Here is an 18,644-nt window from a genome sequence, read left to right on the forward strand (position 1 = left end):
AACTTCAGCAATCATCAGGGAAAGTTATTCCCCCTCTGGGTCTCTCTCTGAGCTCCATTATTTACCAGCAAAACCAGAAGAGTTTTAAAATGCCATTTGTTCTATGTGGCTTTCCTGGGCCTGCTAAGAACTGGTTAAGCAGCCCTGCAAGCTGCGACTGCCATTTTGGATTTCTGCCTGTTCATAATTTCATACACATGATCAGTCTCTCGTTTGCACATAAATGGTCTTCACCTTATTATCTTTCAAATGAAGAAGCGCCAGCGTGTTACAAGAAATGGCACGATGCAGCTTACCCATTAGCAGCTTACCCACTACTGCTGGTTAATGGGTGAGTGCCAACAATACCAATGTTTGAACCAGTTCATAAGCCAGGTTAACAGCATGCCCCTTCTTCAAGCCAGTTTCAGAGCCAGAACAGTGTGTACACTCCTGCCTCGCTTTAGCCTTAAAAGAACTCAAGCAAGTAATGTGGGCAACCACCCTTTCAATTACTGCCCAGATTTGCCGATACCAGGGGCTTAATGGTGCCAAATGTCCAACATGATGTAACACCCTTCTTCCAGGAAGCAGAATGGAACACAAGCCAACAAAGACAAGTGTCATAAAGAATATATTTCTACATCTCACTCCTCAAATCCACACACCACCTCACAAATATAAAACAAAGTGGAAGGACAGTACACAATATCTGCAACTCTATAGGCATTCAGATTGGGAAACCGATATAGCACTGGACTGCTATCTTTTGCTCAGTTGGGACCACCATTCTTAAGAAAGAACAATGCATCCAGCACCTTGGAAAAATAAAATAAATGAACCCAAGTTTTGAAGGCTACTGATTGTTCAATCAAATCAACTTAGAAACTTACAGACAACTTCTAAAACACAGTCATTAATTGTAGGGGCAAAGAGACATCTTGTACCTTTAATTTACTATATGTACTCTGTGAACTACAACACTCATTTATCAGACATATGGGAAATGTTGAACCTTTATTTTCTATTAATGTTGCATTTGTATGCTTTTCTTGGCAACTCTGAGACTTAAGCTACATCTATGCTATAGAATCAATACAGTCTGACACCATCTTAACTGCCATCTCTCAATGCTATACAATCATGGAGGTTGTAGTTTTATAACTTCTTTAGCCATCTCTGGCAAAGAGTGTTGGTGCTTCACCGAACGACAACTCCTAGGTTTCCACAGCCTTGAGCTGTGACAGTTTCAGAGGGTTTTTTGTTTTGTTTTTTTTCGTGTCAGGAGAAATCTGAGTTGCTTCTGGAGTGAGAGAATTGGCCGTCTGCAAGTACGTTGCCCAGGAGACGCCCGGATGTTTTTGATGTTTTACCATCCTTGTGGGAGGCTTCTCTCATTTCCCCGCATGGAGCTGGAGATGATAGAGGGAGCTCATCCGCGCTCTCCCCGGATGGGATTCGAACCTGGCAGCCTTCAGGTCAGTTCCAGAAGTGTCAAACTACATTAATTCTGTAGTGCAGATGCAGCCTTAGAAACCTAGCAGGGATTCCAGAGTTAATAAATGCTCACATACTGCACATCATCATATTTATGAATCATATGGCCAAGGACTTTCAACTATTGCATATTTTGGGTTGCATTTGCAATAAGAAACAACTGTGTCATAAATACCCAGCACTCCTTAAGTCAGTCTCATTCACGCACCTAAAGATAGTATGTCCTCAGCCATACGCTACAGGAAGCCACATGGTAGAGAAATGTCACCACTGTTCAAATACTAGCATGGCTGTTTGACGTGTGGGACTTAAGAGGACGAGAACACACCCTTCCTTAACCTTGACATACTCCACTCCACATTCACTTACAGTCCCATGATACTGGGACTTTCTTTTCCCTTTGTTTGATATCATACTGAGGCATAAATACAAATGATATCCTAAAAAGTGTTCATTTTTAAACTTCAAAGGAACCACATCTAAAGATGTGAGGATTTTAATAAGAGGACGCCGCACTCTTCCAGCCTTCAAAATGCTCCTCCGGTCCCAACAAGCAAACATTCTCACTTTCCTTGTTTTGTAAAAGCAGTCTCAAGGAGAAAAGGGAGAAAATAAAACTAACTAATGAATGAACCAGCAGGTAATGAACTGAAAACATGCTAATGAGAAACCGTTTATGCACCGATTTTTATAAAGCAATGATGAAATATTCAGATGCGTGTCCTGTTGGAAGTTGATGCCTGTGAGCCAAACATTTCAAAGCTGGAAAGCGTATGAAATCCTCCAGCCACTACAAAAACAGAGGGTGGGCAAGTAATAATAAGAATTTTATTTCCTCCCTTAAACAAGACTCAAAGCAGCACACAGTGTTAATAACAACACAATTCAAAGCCTACTACATAGAAATCTATACACATAATAAAAGTGAAAATATGTATGTATGTGTGGCAGGGGTGTCCACTTACACAGACAAGCTCCTGCCTCCACAAACAGCTCTAGTTCCCACTACTCAGGGGACACCAATGGCCCTCCCTCCCATGACATTGCAGGTTACAGCAAGCACCATGAACATGTCCAAGAGCCCTGCCAATGCCCTCCACAAACACCATACTGCCCATTCAGGGACAATTTCATCCTAGATTTTCTGTTTTTCCTCCACCACAGACATCCCAGTGTTCCTCACTCTCTCTATTAGTGTGGAATTTGAATGACCCCACCCACTGCCTCTCCCATAACCCTTTCCTATTCTTTTCTATAGCACACAGCAAACAAAGGAATTGATCAGCAACTGAACATACTAGAGAGGTTTGGGGAGAATTCACCATGATTTACAAGAGTTGTAGGTACTGGGATGTATAGTTCACCTGCAATCTAAGAACACTCTGAACTACACCAATAATAGACTGGACTAATACCCGATATGCCAAAATTTGATTACTGGAGGGGTTTGGGCGGAACTGACCTTTCTTTCTGGGAGTTGTAGTTCACTCACAACCAGGGAAACTATGGTCTCCACCTATGATGGACCTTGACCAAACTTGGCACACAGCATGTCCATGACTAACTCAACTTACTGGAGGGGTTTGAGGGCCCTGACTCACCATAGTGGGAGTTGTAGTTTACCTTACAGCCAGAGAGCACACTGAGCCCCAACAATTATGCATCTAGAGTAAACTTGAAATAATGAACATGGACAAATTAACATACTTGCTAGCAAACACTCAAGGAAAAACAAGAAAACAAACAAATTGGGAATCAATTAAAATTATTTAAAGAACAAAAATTGCAAGATAATAATATGAAATGGTTTAGAGAAGAATGAACAAAGGATCGTCCCAGACCAAGTAGTAAAGAGAAAACAAGTAGATAAAAGAAACAAAGGGGTGTGGAACATAAAAAGAATGGTTTTCAAAACACCACACAATAGCAGGAAGTCAATTTTAATGTGATTGTATTGTTTATGTATTGTTTTTGCATAGATGTTAAGGCAACAGGGAGAATTTAGGGGTTTTTTCCCTTCGTTTTCTCCTTTTATCAGTATTATTATTATGATTATTTTCTTTCTCCTTCTCTTCCCTCTCTCTTTAGATACATATATGTATGTACGTGTGCATATATATATATATATATATACACACAGTAGAGTCTCACTTATCCAACACTCGCTTATCCAACGTTCTGGATTATCCAACACATTTTTGTAGTCAATATTTTCAATATATCATGATATTTTGGTGATAAATTCGTAAATACAGTAATTACTACATAGCATCACCGTGCATTGAACTACGTTTTCTGTCAAATTTGTTGTATAACATGAAGTTTTGGTGCTTAATTTGTAAAATCATAACCTAATTTGATGTTTAATAGGCTTTTCCTTAATCTCTCCTTATTATCCAACATATTCGCTTATCCAACATTCTGCCGGCCTGTTTACGTTGGATAAGCGAGACTCTACTGTATATATATGTATATGTGTGTGTGTGTGTGTGTATTTTATGTTATTGTTTCTAAACTTCCCACACAGTGGTATATATGTATGTCTATCACTTATGTTATATGTTATATGTTTTGCAATAAAATATTAAAAATAATAAACTTGCCCAACAGTACTTTAAGTACTGATTGAGTTTCTCAGGGTTAACCTGGCATGTCAGTTGTAGTTCACCCACAACCTTAGGCATATTGTACAACTAAAAAACTGACTTTTTCAAATAACCCAGACAACGCTAGTATTAAAATAAAATTAAATAGAATTGTTTAAAAATCATCATTTATTTATCTTTCCAGTATGAGTCTTTTATACCCTAAAAAGTCACATTAAACACAGCGAAATGTCCTAGTCCCATAAGGATTTGGAGGACAATCAGGACTCTAAAGTACATGCAGTTTTCCTGCAAGTCTAAAAGAGCTTCTTCAGCATTTGGGATAGAACTGACTGTCACAAGACGCTCAGCATTCCTCCAATCTTTCAGCCACATGGAGGAAGAACGATTGCCAGGAGCAAGATTCCTCTACATCCAAGCAAACAACCCAACTGCCAGGAACAGAACCAAACGGCAACTGATTTTTAGAGCTAAAAAAAATAAATCTGGGAAAGGATGTTTGTCAAAGTCTGATTTGCAGAGGAACAGTAGGAGTTTCTCTACCAAAACACTTCCTCAGAGGAGTGTTTAAACAAAACTTCGAGACCATGACCGATGCTGTGTACAGCTTCAGCCCAGCAGGACCAAACAGGCCCAGCCGAATTGATTCCAGATGACTATCTAAGGGCACATCTGATTCACAATGGCAAGGTTTCCTTTATTCATGTCAAGGCATTTCAGGAAGTTGCTGAGAAGCACACCATAGGAGGAGGAGGAGGAAAGGGAATCTTTGATTTCTCCAAAGACATAGCAGGAGGCCTAAGGGAGGACATGGACTGTCACGAAGGGGCAGTCAACTCAGATCCCACCTAAACTTGTATCTCACATTAGAAAAGGTGTTCTTCTCCAGAAATAGCAAGCCTGCAACCTGCATTGTGTGCACAATAGCTACAGGACTGCTGTCCAAGTGCAAGGACAATGTTTTAAGCAGGGTAATATTTTCTGGAAATGCTGTATATTCCCCCTGTGGGTCCAAATCCCAGGCCATAGCTTAAACGCAGTAACAGACTACGAATTCCAAAATGTCAAAGCAAAGGTGATCCTGTGTTGTCGAAGGCTTTCATGGTCGGAATCGCTGGGTTGATGTGTGTTTTCCGGGCTGTCTGGCCCTGTTCCAGAAGCATTCTCTCCTGACATTTCACTCACATCTATGGCAGGCATCCTCAGGGGTTGTGAGGTCTTTTGCAAACTAGGCAAGTGGGGTTTATATATCTGTGGGAGGTTCAGGGTGGGAGAAAGAACTCTTGTCTGTTTTGAGGCAAGTATGAATGTTGCAATTGGCCACCTTGATTAGCATTGAATGGCTTTGCAGATTCAAAGCCTGGCCGCTTCCTGCCTGAGGGAATCCTTTGTTGGGAGGTGTTAGCTGGCCCTGATTGTATTAAAAAACTCTACAATCAGGACAGTAAATAAAGAAAAACATTCAGAAAACAGGGAAATTCCAGAGAAGAAACAACCAGGGCAGCTAACACCTTCTAACAAAGGATTCCCCCAGGCAGGAATCAGCCAGGCCTTGAAGCTGAAGGGCTTTTCAATGCTAATCAAGGTGATTAATTACAACATTCACACTTGCCTCAGGCAGCATTCTTTCTCTCACCCTGGCTTTGAATCTGCAAGGCCATTCAATGCTAATCAAGGTTATCAGTTGCAACATTCACACTTGCCTCCAACAAACAAGAGTTCTTTGTCCCAACCTGGACTTTCCACAGATATATAAACCCCACTTGCCCAGTTTCCAACAGACCTCACAACCTCTGAGGATGCCTACCACAGATGTGGGTGAAACATCAGGAGAGAATGCTTCTGGAACATGGCCATACAGCCCCGAAAACTCACAACAACCCAAAAGGTGATCCTTTCTTTTGAGAAGGCTATTTCTCACTTATCTTGACTTTCACACCATTTAAAAGTAGACATGAGAGCAGTTCGACAGCTTAAGCTCCTAATTCTCAAAGCGAATCAATCAAAAGTTACAAGTTGCTGGAGGGGAAGGATATGCAGCTCTAACATTAGATGCATGTGCAAACTAGAATGACCGGGAAGGTAAAGTCCACATGTTTCCCAATGTGATGTTCTGCTTTTCTGGGTGCTGCCGGGAAGTGTGTTTTGGCAGACAAACATTAAAGCACAAGAGCTCTCTACAAGCACCCTTCTGGACTTGTGGCATGAAGTCAAAGAGGTGTTTACACAATGCCGATTCTACCAAAATGCTCAACGACCAATGTTTTACATATTAGGGGAAAAGAACGGGAGGAAGAAAAGGGACGGCACGCCCCACTGGAACACCTTGAACAGCCCCTGGAACAGCGGGATGGAAGCCATATGCTCCATATGCTTTACTCTTAGCTGCACTCTCTTTGTAAAAATAGCACTCGTGCCACGTCACGGTGACAAGGTTGACTTAAAGCATATAGCCAGGTGTGGCGGGTGGAGCCAGGCTACCGTTCTGGGTTTAAGAGACCGCACCTCTGCCTCCTCTTTGCCTCTCCCACTTTCCCCAGCAACGGTTACATGAACAGGCTTTTGGAAAGCGAGGCCAGCCCTCCCTCCAGGCCACAGCTATGCCAGAAAACATGGGAAAGTCATTAGCAGCACTGAGCTGGCTCTCATTCGGCAGAAAGTCTAGCAGCAACCCCTTCACTAGCTTACTTTCAGCCCTGCAACTGGGTTTGTGTGTGTGGAAAGTGCAAACTTGGTTTACTTGTGTTTGATCCACACAGGTTGGTTCTACTGGGAGGCTGGGAGTTTTTTCCTCCCCCCAGGCCCGGAGAGTCTCTATGCTTCCCTGAATTTGGCTCCAAGGCTCTTAGCTCAGCCTTAAAGACAGCATGCAATTAAGATAATTAAACCAAATACCAGATGGCCACCTTGGCTCAGCCGCTACTCGCCCTAAAGAATCCAGAATGGAAAGCCTCTGCTGCCTGGGATCGAGTCATTCTTCCATGGTTGTCAAGAGTAATTCCGTAGACAAGGCAAGGAAAGGTCTGAAATTCAAATTTTCTGGGACTTGAGGGGAGGAGGGAATGAAGTTTGGGGCAACACAAGCACAAGAGGCTAGGAGAGTTAACTCCAGTGCAAAACAAAAGTTATTGAACAAGGAACGAAATGATAATGATAACATAGCTGCTACTGATCAATTGAAAGAGCTAGCTTGCTGGAGGGGGGAAAGTAGAAGTATTTCTTTACAACAGTGAGATCATTGGGATTTTGACTCTGCAGACCAGGGATCAAACCCCGCACAGCCAAAGAAACCCACAAGTAGACCCTTAGCAAGTCACTCTTTCTCAAAATCAGAGGAAGGCAAAGTCAAACGAATTCTGCTCAGAACACAAAAGCTTTAGTGTGGTGGCGAAGGCTTTCATGGATGGAATCACTGGGTTGCTGAGTTTTTCAGACTGTAGGGCCATGTTCCAGAAGCGTTCTCTCCTGACATTTTCTATGGCAAGCATCCTCAGAGGTTGTGAGGTCTGTTGAAAACTAGAAAAGTGAGGTTTATATATCTGTGGAATGTCCAGGGTGGGAGAAAGAACTCTTGTCTGTTGGAGGTAAGTGTGAATACTGCAACTGGCCACTTTGATTAGCACTGAATAGCCTTGCAGCTTCAAAGCCTGGCTACTTCAAGGCAGCCAATTGTAACATTCACACTTGCCTGGACATTCCACAGACATATAAATACCACTTGCCTAGTTTCCAAGAGACCTCACAACCTCTGAGGATGCTTGCCATAGATGTGAGTTAAATGTCAGGAGAGAATGCTTCTGGAACATGGCCATACAGCCTGGAAAACTGATAGCATTAATATTTGTACACTTTCTTCCAATAACCACTACAGCAAGCATGGGCAAACGTTGGCCCTCCAGGTGTTTTGGACTTCAACTCTTACAATTCCTAACAACCGACAGGCTGTTAGGAATTCTTGGAGTTAAAGCCAAAAACACCTGAAGGGTCGAAGTTCGCCCAGACCTGCACTACAGCATTATCAGGCCATGTATTGTATTGAAATGACAGAACACTGTTTCCAGACACATTAAACCCACCCACCAACTTTGCAAAGCAAGGTAACACCTCCCCCCAGACATATCCTGGTTCACAATTCTGCACCTTTGCCATAGCAGCTGTCATTCTCTAGTAATCCACAAACTATGCCTTTTGCAATGGGCCTGGAGAATGGAAATGGAAATGGTGGAGAGAGAAGAGAGAATGCCCGGAGGCCCCAACTGGGCTGTCTGTGTTAATTTGAGTCTCTCCCTCCACCCGCACCAAGCACATGCCTTTTAACACTGAGCGAGCCAGAGTGGGGCTCTGCTGCAGCTTGAGAACTCTGTCGGCCCTGAGCAAATATTTCCACATCACAGGCCACCGCGATGGAAGCAGAAATCCTCCGCACCTCACAAGAGACTAAGAACAAGACCTGTCAGGGCTACCGAACATGACAGCTGACCTCAGAGACAGTGGCTAGAACAGCAGGCGGTGCATGGCTTTTTAGGGTTGGAGGATTCTTGGACACGTCCAACAAAACCATCCGAAAATGGCGACTTTCACTACAGCCAAAATGTGGTCGCTTTCTATAAGCAGAGTCCATACTTAACAAACATCCCTACCATTGTACGTACATGTTTTCTAACATTTCTGAGTACTGTATCGGTTTCTTCCTTCCCGTATACAACCGCCCTGCCCATTGGCTAAAAAGCTAATGCTTGTCAGGCACACTAAAGCAGTGATTTGCACTGTGTCTTTCAGAATCTGATGAATGCTGCAGATCGACATTCCTAGAAAAATTACATGAAATCGTTTCTACTATTTGGTTACTGAATATGAAATTGGTTTCCTATTACCAATTTCACTCTGACAAGAAAAAAAGAAATAATCTATACATACACATAATAAAAGTGAAAATCTGTATGTGTGTATGTGGCACATTCACATAGATAGGCTCCTGTCTCCACAAACAGCTACAACTCCCAGTGCTGAGGAGCCACCAATAGCCCTCTCTCCAATGACACTGCAGGTTATAGCGAGCACCCTGAACATGTCCAAGAGCCCTGCCAATGTCCTCCACAAACACTGTCCTGCCCACCACTCAAGTGAAGGCTTTTATTCGAGGACAATTTCACCCTAGATTTTCCCTTCCACCAAAGACACCTTCTAGTGTTCTTTTCTCTCTCTATTGGTGTGGAATTTGCATGACCCCGCCCACTGCCTCTCCCTTAACTCTTTTTCCTATGGCACACAGCAAACAGAGGAATTGGTCAGCAACTGAACATACTAGAAGGGTTTGAGGGACTGACTCAACATGTTGGAAGTTGTACTTGACCCTGCATCAAGACACAGCACTTTGATTCCCATCAATAATGGACCTGGACCTGGACCTAACCTAGACCCACACAGAACCCCCATGATCACCTGAACATACTAGAGGGATTTGGGGGGAACTGACCTTCATTTCTGTGAGTTGTAGTTCACCTACATCTGGAGACACTGTGATCACCACCGACAATAGACCAAGACTAAACTTGGCACACAGAACCCACATGACCAACTGAACATACTGAAGGGGTTTGGGGGGAACTGTTCTACATGGTGGGAGCTGTAGTCCACCCTGCAGCCAGAGACCACATAGACCCCACCAATGATGCATCTAGAGAGAAAACTTGCCCAACATGACAAACTGATGGAGTTTCAAGGGGTTAACCTGGCATGATGTGAGTTGTAGTTCATCCATCACCTTATAAATTTTGTAAAATAAAAAAACAACTTTTTCAAACCACCCGGGCAACGCCGGGTACCGCAACTAGTAGGAAATAAATCAAAGAAAGGAGGGGGGCCTGCATTCCCAGTGGGTATATGTGGCTCCCAAATCAAGAGCTTGGAATATCATTGAAAAAACAGTGGGAGGGGCAGGAAATGGACATATTTCACACAAATGGATATATTTCACAGCATTTACTGCTCATGTTGGGAGGAGGCAGTTCCATGTCACCCATAAAAATGGCACGTGCAATTCTGAGCAAAGAGCCCCCAGGAGAGGCCTTCCACGATGAGCTGCTTGTAATTAAAAATGTAGTTCCCCAGCAGCTGAGCAGGGAGAAAAATCAGTCAACACACCCCCTTCCATACCCTGCAGCACCTTCTGCCTCCCTCCATGGTAAATAAATCAATCTGGAGAGAAATGTGGGAGAAACTGACTGGGGGAAGCTGAGCACTGGACTGCTACAGTCTCAAAAGGGCTGCAGTGAGCAACCTTCCTGGGATATCCGTATTATTTGCCACCTACTTTTAAAACAGGCATGGGACTGTTAGGAATTGTGGGAGTTGAAGTCCAAAACACCTGGAGGGCCAAAGTTGGCCCATGCCTGCTCTAAAGTTTCCCTTGAACTATTTTATCCCAAACCACTGCACACCAGAAAGCAACCATCCTATACTGCCTTACCATGTGAGATGTCTCAGCTCAATAGAGCTTGCTTTGGGCTAGACCTCCACAATAAGCCTAAATCCTCCAAATGCATCAGAATCTATTTGATTTCCAGTGCTAAGCAGGGTGAGCCTTGGAAGACCACCGATGAATGGTGCTTTGGGCTATATATTTCAGATGAAGGAACAGGCAAAATCACCTCTGAGTATTCCTCACCTAAGAATATGGAAATGAACATCCTATGAATATGGAAATGAACATCCGCAGCAGCATCAACGTAGACTTGGGCAGAAAATGTTCTGGAAGGACATTTGACACTATGGCATTTTTTCTTCAGCTCCTTCCTAACAGTCTCCCGTAAGACAGAGTTTGTCCAAAATAAGGCTTCTTTGGTTATGATACATTTTATCCTGCCAACTCAATGTTTACTGTGAATATTAATCTCTTTCCTTGTCACATACCAGACTGCTTGTGTCAAGCACATAAATGCGGTAAATATCAAATGTACAGGCAGTTGCCACATTATAGACAAGACAGGTTCTGTAGATTTGTTCTGAAGTTGGAACAGATACATTATACATATACATATATGTATGCATGCATATGTATATATGCATACATATAAGCATTGGATAGCATAGGGAAGGGTTAAAACCCCTATGATGTTTGTGTTGCCATCTGTGCCCGTTTAGAAAATTCCACTTTACTTATTGTCCCTGTGATAACTGGATTTTGGAAAAATTGTCTTGTTATGGAAACAAGAGCTGATATGGGTTTAAAAAATGTTTTTATGAATTTAATTGAACCGTTTTTAATACTAATTATTTTTAATACTGTTTAAATGGGGTATATTTTAAATTGTAATGCTTTTTAACATGAGTTGCTTTGAGTCTCATTATGTAGAAGAAAAAGCGGGATATAAATAATTATAATTTTTTGTGTCAGGAGCGACTTGAGACGCTGAAAGTCGCTTCTGGTGTGAGAGAACTGGCCGTCTGCAAGGACGTTGCCCAGGGGATGGCCAGATATTTGATCATCCTGTGGGAGGCTTCTCTCATTCGCCCGCATGGCAAGCTGAAGCTGACAGACGGGAGCTCACCCCACTCCCCAGATTCAAACCACTAACCTTTAGGTCATTAATTATTCATCATTAATTATTATTAATAATAATAATTCGTGACAAAGCTTCAGTGGAGACTCCTTTTCTCCATGAGAATAACTCTTTCAGGAGGGAGTTTCTTCCACTTCCTGTCGTCTCACCCATTGTTAACTAGGAGTCGTAGGTAAGTTGGATGTCTGTGGCAGAATATACACCAGGCATGGGCAAACTTTGGTCCTCCAGGTGTTTTGGACTTCATCTCCCCTGCTGTTAGGAATTGTGGGAGTTGAAGTCCAAAACACCTGGAGGGCCAAAGTTTGCCCATGCCTGATCTATACAGTTTCTGAATCCAGATTATCTACACTGCCATACAATCCAGTTCAAAGCAGGTAATCTGAATTCAGAAAATGAGTTATATGGCAGTGTAGATGGGGCCTGTAACTTGGGGGCAGCCAGTACTCTAAATACATTAAAAACTCTAATCTGTCAGTATACAGCAACATGAAGGCAAATGCACTCTCACAGACTTACACAGTATTGCCTTGCAATGCTCTTCAGGCCAGAAACAGCCTCTGTCTAGTTTCTCCAGGCTATTTCCCATCCGACAGGATCTCCGGCCCTTTTGCTAGATCCTACAGATCTCACTGCAACCTCTGCTCCAAGATCCCACCCCATGCGGTTCACCATGTGGCAGACCTAGGAAAGGGCCAACTTCTCCTACGGATGTCTCCTCTATTCTCCGCCATCCAGGGCTGCCCTTTGTCTGAGAATGTCCACATTGCTCCAAAATCCCCAAAGGTACTCTTTCTCTCAATAAAAAACTCAGCACCAAAACAAGCCTCTAAGTATTATGAACACGTCTGTTTCTGGACCAATATCTGGTCACTTGAATCCTCCTTTTGCCAACAACAATAAAAAACTTGTTTCCTCCAACCCACAGTCCTCCACTGCTTGCTTTCCCTAACACACAATATATATACACAAGGCCAATGACCGAGAAGGAATTTTAAACTGGATATTACTGGTCTGAATTCAAGCACATTCTTGCTCTGTATTGTATAGTAGATGGTAAGGATTATCACCTATAACATTGCTGTTATTGTTGTTATTGTTTGCTGGTCTCACTATGCGATTTCACAAAGCAAATGAAGACATAGATATAGATATATAGCCTCCTACAAATACAGAGCTCACTTCCAGAACTAGCGTTTTCCATGACTAACTTCCATATACTAAAAAAAAGTTTCCCTCTGTTTAGTTCAGGCACAAGCAAACTGACTAGGGGATAGGGATCCTCTTGTTAATATTGCAGGCCTGGGCAAACTTGGGCTCTCCAGGTGTTTCAACTCCCACAATTCCTAACAGCCTTCCTAAGCGGAATTGTGGGAGTTGAAGTCCAAAACACTTGGAGGGCCCAAGTTTGCCCAGGCCTGGAGTTTACCCAGAGAAATACAATGTAAAGAAATTAAAAAGTATGAAAATAAGGCAGCAAGTAATGGATCATTCCCAACAGCTGTTATTTCTTAAATGAACTTGAAAGGTTGCTGTGAGTTTTCCGGGCTGTATGGCCATATTCCAGATGCATTCTCTACTGACGTTTCACCCACATTACGGCAGGCATCCTCAGAGGTTGCGGGGTATTGGAAACTAAGTGGGGTTTATATATTTGTAAAATAAATGTTCAGGGTGGAAGAAAGAACTCTTGTCTGTTGGAGGCAAGAGTGAATGTTGCAATTGGCCACCTTGATTAGCATTGAATAGCCTTGCAGCTTCAAAGCCTGGCTGCTTCCTGGGAGAATCCTTTGTTGGGAGGTGTTAGCTGGCCCTGATTGTTTCCTGTCTGGAATTTCCCTTTTTTGAGTGTCATTCTGTATTTACTGTTCTGATTTTAGAGACAAGAAGCCTTACTGCAGGAGAGTAAGTCCCCTGTGCAATGTCTTTGTAGAAGACTGATTCTCTAACACCAGAAGCGACTAGCATCTTGAGCATTGGGGGTTACCTGGGAAGGAATCCCACTGGAGCATTGCAGGACACCAAAATACCCAGGAATCATTCTGGACAGTGCTCTGACTTACAATAATATAGTGCTAGTGTATTACATATAATGTGGTTTAATAATTTAGAATAATAATATAATTGTACATTATTATATATTATATATAAGATTACAAATTATATTGCAGTATAGTGGTATCATATCTATATATATAAAAGGGTAATGGAATCACGGCACCGGACAAAACAACTAAACTAAAGGCCCCACAACTTCGAAAATTGACAGCACAACCTCTCATCCACGCCTCTACGTTCATACAACAAAAAGAAAAGAAAAATTAAGTCCTAGCCACAGCAACGCGTGGCCGGGCACAGCTAATAATAATATATAATACTAATAGTGTGCTATGCTAATCTATAATCTATAAAGCCCTGAACGGTTTGGGACCCACCTACCTCCGTGATCGTATCTCCTTCCATAAACCTGCCCGTTCCTTGCGATCATCCGGAGAGGCCCTGTTATCACCATTGCCTATATCCCAGGCTCGCCTTGTAAGTACAAGGGAGAGGGCCTTCTCTGCTGTGGCCCCCCGATTGTGGAACTCACTTCCCACTGAAATAAGGCAAGCTCCCACTCTGTTAGCTTTTAGGAGAGAATTAAAAACATGGCTCTTCCATTGTGCTTTCGGTGAGTAATGTCTGTCATATATCTCCGTATTACTCCCCTCCGAACTTCTATCCTCCAGATTACCCCTTCCAAATGTCCCTGCCCATAGTGGAGTACTTCTCTGTCCCTCTCACTCCGGGTTTTATCTTTGTGTTCAAGTGGCCTGCCCTTGATTTATAGTTTTTTTGTTTTTGTTTTTTTCTTGATTTCTTGATGTTCTGTTTATTATTATTTATTGTATTTTAAATGGTGTTATGATATGTTGTTCTTATATTTTATTATGTTGTATTGCTCTGGGCATGGCCCCATGTTAGCCGCCCCGAGTCCCCATTGGGGAGATGGTGGCGGGGTATAAATAAAGTTTTATTATTATTATTATTAATATAATAATATAAATAAAATATTATAAGGTGATTTAATATTAATAATAATACAAGATAAAAATATAATAATATTGTAACATAATACTATTTTATTAAATATAATACAATACTGCTAATAATGTATAATGATAGGGCCAGCAAACACCTCTCAACAAAGGATTCCCCCTGGAAGGAAGCAGCCAGGCTTTGAAAGTGCCAGGCCGTTCAATGCTAACAAAGGTGTCCCAATTGAAACATTCACACTTGCTTCAAACAGAAAAGAGCTCTTTCTCCCACCCTGCACATTAATCCAGATATATAGACCCCACTTGCCTAGTTTCCAACAGACCTGTGAGGATGCCTGCCACAGTTGCAGGCGAAACGTCAGGAGAGAATGCTTCTGGATTATGGCCATACAGCCCGGAAAACTCACAACAAACTCAAAACCCAACACAACAAACCCTGCTGGCTTGGAAACCCAGTTATACATTTATCTATCCTTCTCCATTAGGATTTCCATCCAGGACTTTGCCCCAAGGGTGAAGTGGCAGAAAGAAGAAGGTAGGGGGCGCGCTGCACGTGCCCAGAGGCGCCTTTTCTCTCACCTTGCGCTGCTGCTTCTCCCAGGCGGGGTCGAGCAGGAGGTCCCGGTCCCAGTCGTCCTCTTGAGCCATGTAGTCCCCGATGCCGGGCCCGTTGCCGCCGTACTGATAAGAAGCTGGTTGTCCGGCGGCGTGGTAATCCACCATCGCGTTAAAACCGGGCCGAGGGGAGTGGAGCGTCGCTGGGCTGGCGAGGGCGTGTCGCGCGCGGGGTGAGGAGAAGGAGCGCCTTGCTCCGAGCGCGGCGGCGGCAACAGACCGACTGACGACGACGGGGAGCAGCTCCCACTGCGCCTGCGCCGCAAAGCGCCACGCCCCTCACCTCCCTAATTGGCTCCGCTTATACTTTCGCATGCGCCCAAGGAGGCCCCGCCCATAGAAAGGAAAGTGAAGAAGCCCAAACTCCGCCTCCTTGCTCCTTTTAGCTCCGCCCCTTTTCAGTACTGTAATTCAGAAAATAATAATACAGTAGAGTCTCACTTATCCAAGCCTCGCTTATCCAAGCCATTTTTGTAGTCAGTGTTTTCAATATATCATGATATTTTGGTGCTAAATTCGAAAATACAGTAATTACAACATAACATTACTGCGTATTGAATTACTTTTTCTGTCCAATTTGTTGTATAACATGATGTTTTGGTGCTTAATTTGTAAAATCATAACCTAATTTGATGTTTAATAGGCTTTTCCTTAATCCCTCCTTATTATCCAAGATATTCGCTTATCCAAGCTTCTGCCGGCCCATTTTGCTTGGATAAGTGAGACTCTACTGTACTGTACTCTCACCCAATTGAGCAAATACAGTAGAGTCTCGCTTATCCAACATTCGCTTATCCAACGTTCTGGATTATCCAACGCATTTTTGTAGTCAATGTTTTCAATACATCGTGATATTTTGGTGCTAAATTCGTAAATACAGCAATTACAACATAACATTACTGCCTATTGAACTACTTTTTCTGTCAAATTTGTTGTATAACATGATGTTTTGGTGCTTAATTTGTAAAATCATAACCTAATTTGATGTTTAATAGGCTTTTTCTTAATCTCCCCTTATTATCCAAAGTATTCGCTTATCCAACGTTCTGCCAGCCCGTTTATGTTGGATAAGTGAGACTCTACTGTAGTACAGAATGGAAGAGACATGGAATGTGTTGTCGGAGGCTTTAATGGCCGGAATCACTGGGTTGCTGTGAGTTTTCTGGGCTGTTTGGCCATGTTCCAGAAGCATTCTCTCCTGACGTTTCACCCACATCTATGGCAGGCATCCTCAGAGGTTGTGAGGTGTTGGAAACTAGGCAAGTGAGGGTTATATAAGACTTGGATGTTTCAGCAGGCCTTCGGAGATACAGTCATTAATTAATCAGCCCCAGATGGTTTTTAATAATCTATCCTGTGTTTATTACGGTCTTACCTTTTATGTGTTTTTGATGTGATTTTTTATCCTGTATTGTTGTCTTAATTGATATATTGCATTACTGTTTTATCTGTTTTATATTGTGATTGTATTATGTTGCTTATATTTTGTCCTTATGTTGTTTGGGCCTCTGCCCCGTGTAAATCCCCACGGGGAGATGGTGGCAGGGTATAAATAAAGTATTATTATTATTATTATTATTATTATTATTATTATATATCTGTGGATGGTCCAGGGTGGGAGAAAGAACTCCTGTCTGCTGGAAAAATGTGAATGTTGCAATCAATCACCTTGGTTAGAATTTAATGGCTTTGCAGATTCAAGGCCTGGCTGCTTCTTGCCTGGGGGAATCCTTTGTTGGGAGTTGTTAGCTGGTCCTGATTGTTTCCTTTCTAGAATTCCCCTGTTTTGGGGTGTTGTACTTTATTTACTATCCTGATTTTAGAGTTTTTTAAATACCGGTAGCCAAATTTATTTATTTACAGTATTTATATTCCGCCCTTCTCACCCCAAAGGGGACTCAGGGCGGATTACAATGCACACATATATGGCAAACATTCAATGCCAACAGACAAACAACATATACAGACAGACACAGAGGCATTTAACATTTTTGTTCCAGCTTCACGATTCTGGCCACAGGGGGAGCTGTTGCTTCACTGTCCACTAGTGGCTGTACTTCCTCATTCCTTTCCTTGTGTTTTGCTGGCAGTTTTATGATGTTGTAAATTAGTTAAATTAGCCTCCGCACATAAAGCGTACCTAAATTTCCCTACTTGACAGATGCAACTGTCTTTCGGGGATGCATAAGTCAACAGCAAGCCGGGCTATTTAATGGTCCGGGGCTTAACCCGACCCAGGCTTCAAACTGATTTATTGCAGCTGGTTACTAGCCAGCTGCACCACAATTTTGTTCATTTTCATGGTTTCCTCCTTTCTGTTTAAATTGTTCACATGCTTCTTGTGGATTTCAATGACTTCTCTGTTTAGTCTGATGTGGTGGTTGTTAGAGTGGTCCAGCATTTCTGTGTTCTCAGATAATATCCTGTATCCAGGTTGGTTCATCTTATGCTCTGCTATGGCTGACTTCTCTGGTTGAATCAGTCTGCAGTGCCTTTCATGTTCCTTGATTCATGTCTGGGCAATGCTGTGTTTGGTGATCACTATGTAGACTTGTCTACAGCTGCATGATATATGGTAGACTCCTGCAGAGGTGAGAGGATCCCTCTTGTCCTTTGCTGAATGTAGCATTTGTTGGATTTTCTTAGTGAGTCTGTAGATAGTTTGTAGGTTGTGTTTCTTCATCGGCTTCTCTCTGCGGTGAGTGGTTCCCTTGATGTATGGCAAGAACACTTTTCCTCTGGGAGGATCTTTGTCTTTACTCTCATGGCTTGTTCTTGGTCTTGCAGCTCTTCTGATGTCTGTGGTGGAGTCTCCATTGGCCTGGAGAGCCCAGTTAAGTGGTTCAGCACTGTGACCCCACCGACAATGGACCTGGACCTAACTTGACCAACAAAACATACTGGAGGGCTTTGGGGCGAATTCATTTTGATTGATAGGAGTTGTTTGCCTACATCCAGAGAGCACTGTAAACCCAAACAACAATGAATCTTTACCTATTTTAGCACATATACCTGATATGCCCTATTTTGAATATTGGGCTGGGTTGTGGCGCAGGCTGTTGAGCAACCAGCTGCAACAAATCACTCTGACCAAGAGGTCATGAATTCGAGGCCAGCTCGGAGCCCCGTGTTTGTCTTGTCTTTGTTCTATGTTAAGGCATTGAATGTTTGCCTTATATGTGTAATGTGATCCGCCCCGAGTCCCCTCCGGGGTGAGAAGGGCGAAATATAAATACTGTAAATACATAAATAAATAAATTGCCTTGACATTTGTGAGGGCTGTTCGGCAGTGGAACTCTCTCCTCTGGACTGTGGTGGAGGCTCCTTCTTTGGAGGCTTTTAAGCAG

The 18,644-nt window shown here is 42.8% G+C and overlaps 1 protein-coding gene across 6 annotated transcripts in view; it reads right to left on the minus strand.

The window, feature by feature from the left end:
* actn4 (actinin alpha 4) overlaps positions 1-15,540 on the minus strand; it is a 170,315-nt gene extending 154,775 nt beyond the window's left edge. For all 6 annotated transcript variants that reach the window (XM_008122243.3, XM_008122242.3, XM_008122241.3 and 3 more), the window contains exon 1: positions 15,262-15,540. In XM_008122243.3, the coding sequence (XP_008120450.1) occupies positions 15,262-15,405 (144 nt within the window). In that variant the 5' untranslated portion in view covers positions 15,406-15,540. The remainder of the gene's footprint in view (positions 1-15,261) is intronic.
* Positions 15,541-18,644: the final 3,104 nt, after the last annotated feature.

This window comes from Anolis carolinensis, unplaced genomic scaffold (genome assembly GCF_035594765.1).
Source record: "Anolis carolinensis isolate JA03-04 unplaced genomic scaffold, rAnoCar3.1.pri scaffold_10, whole genome shotgun sequence".
In the NCBI taxonomy this organism is placed as follows: domain Eukaryota; kingdom Metazoa; phylum Chordata; class Lepidosauria; order Squamata; family Dactyloidae; genus Anolis; species Anolis carolinensis.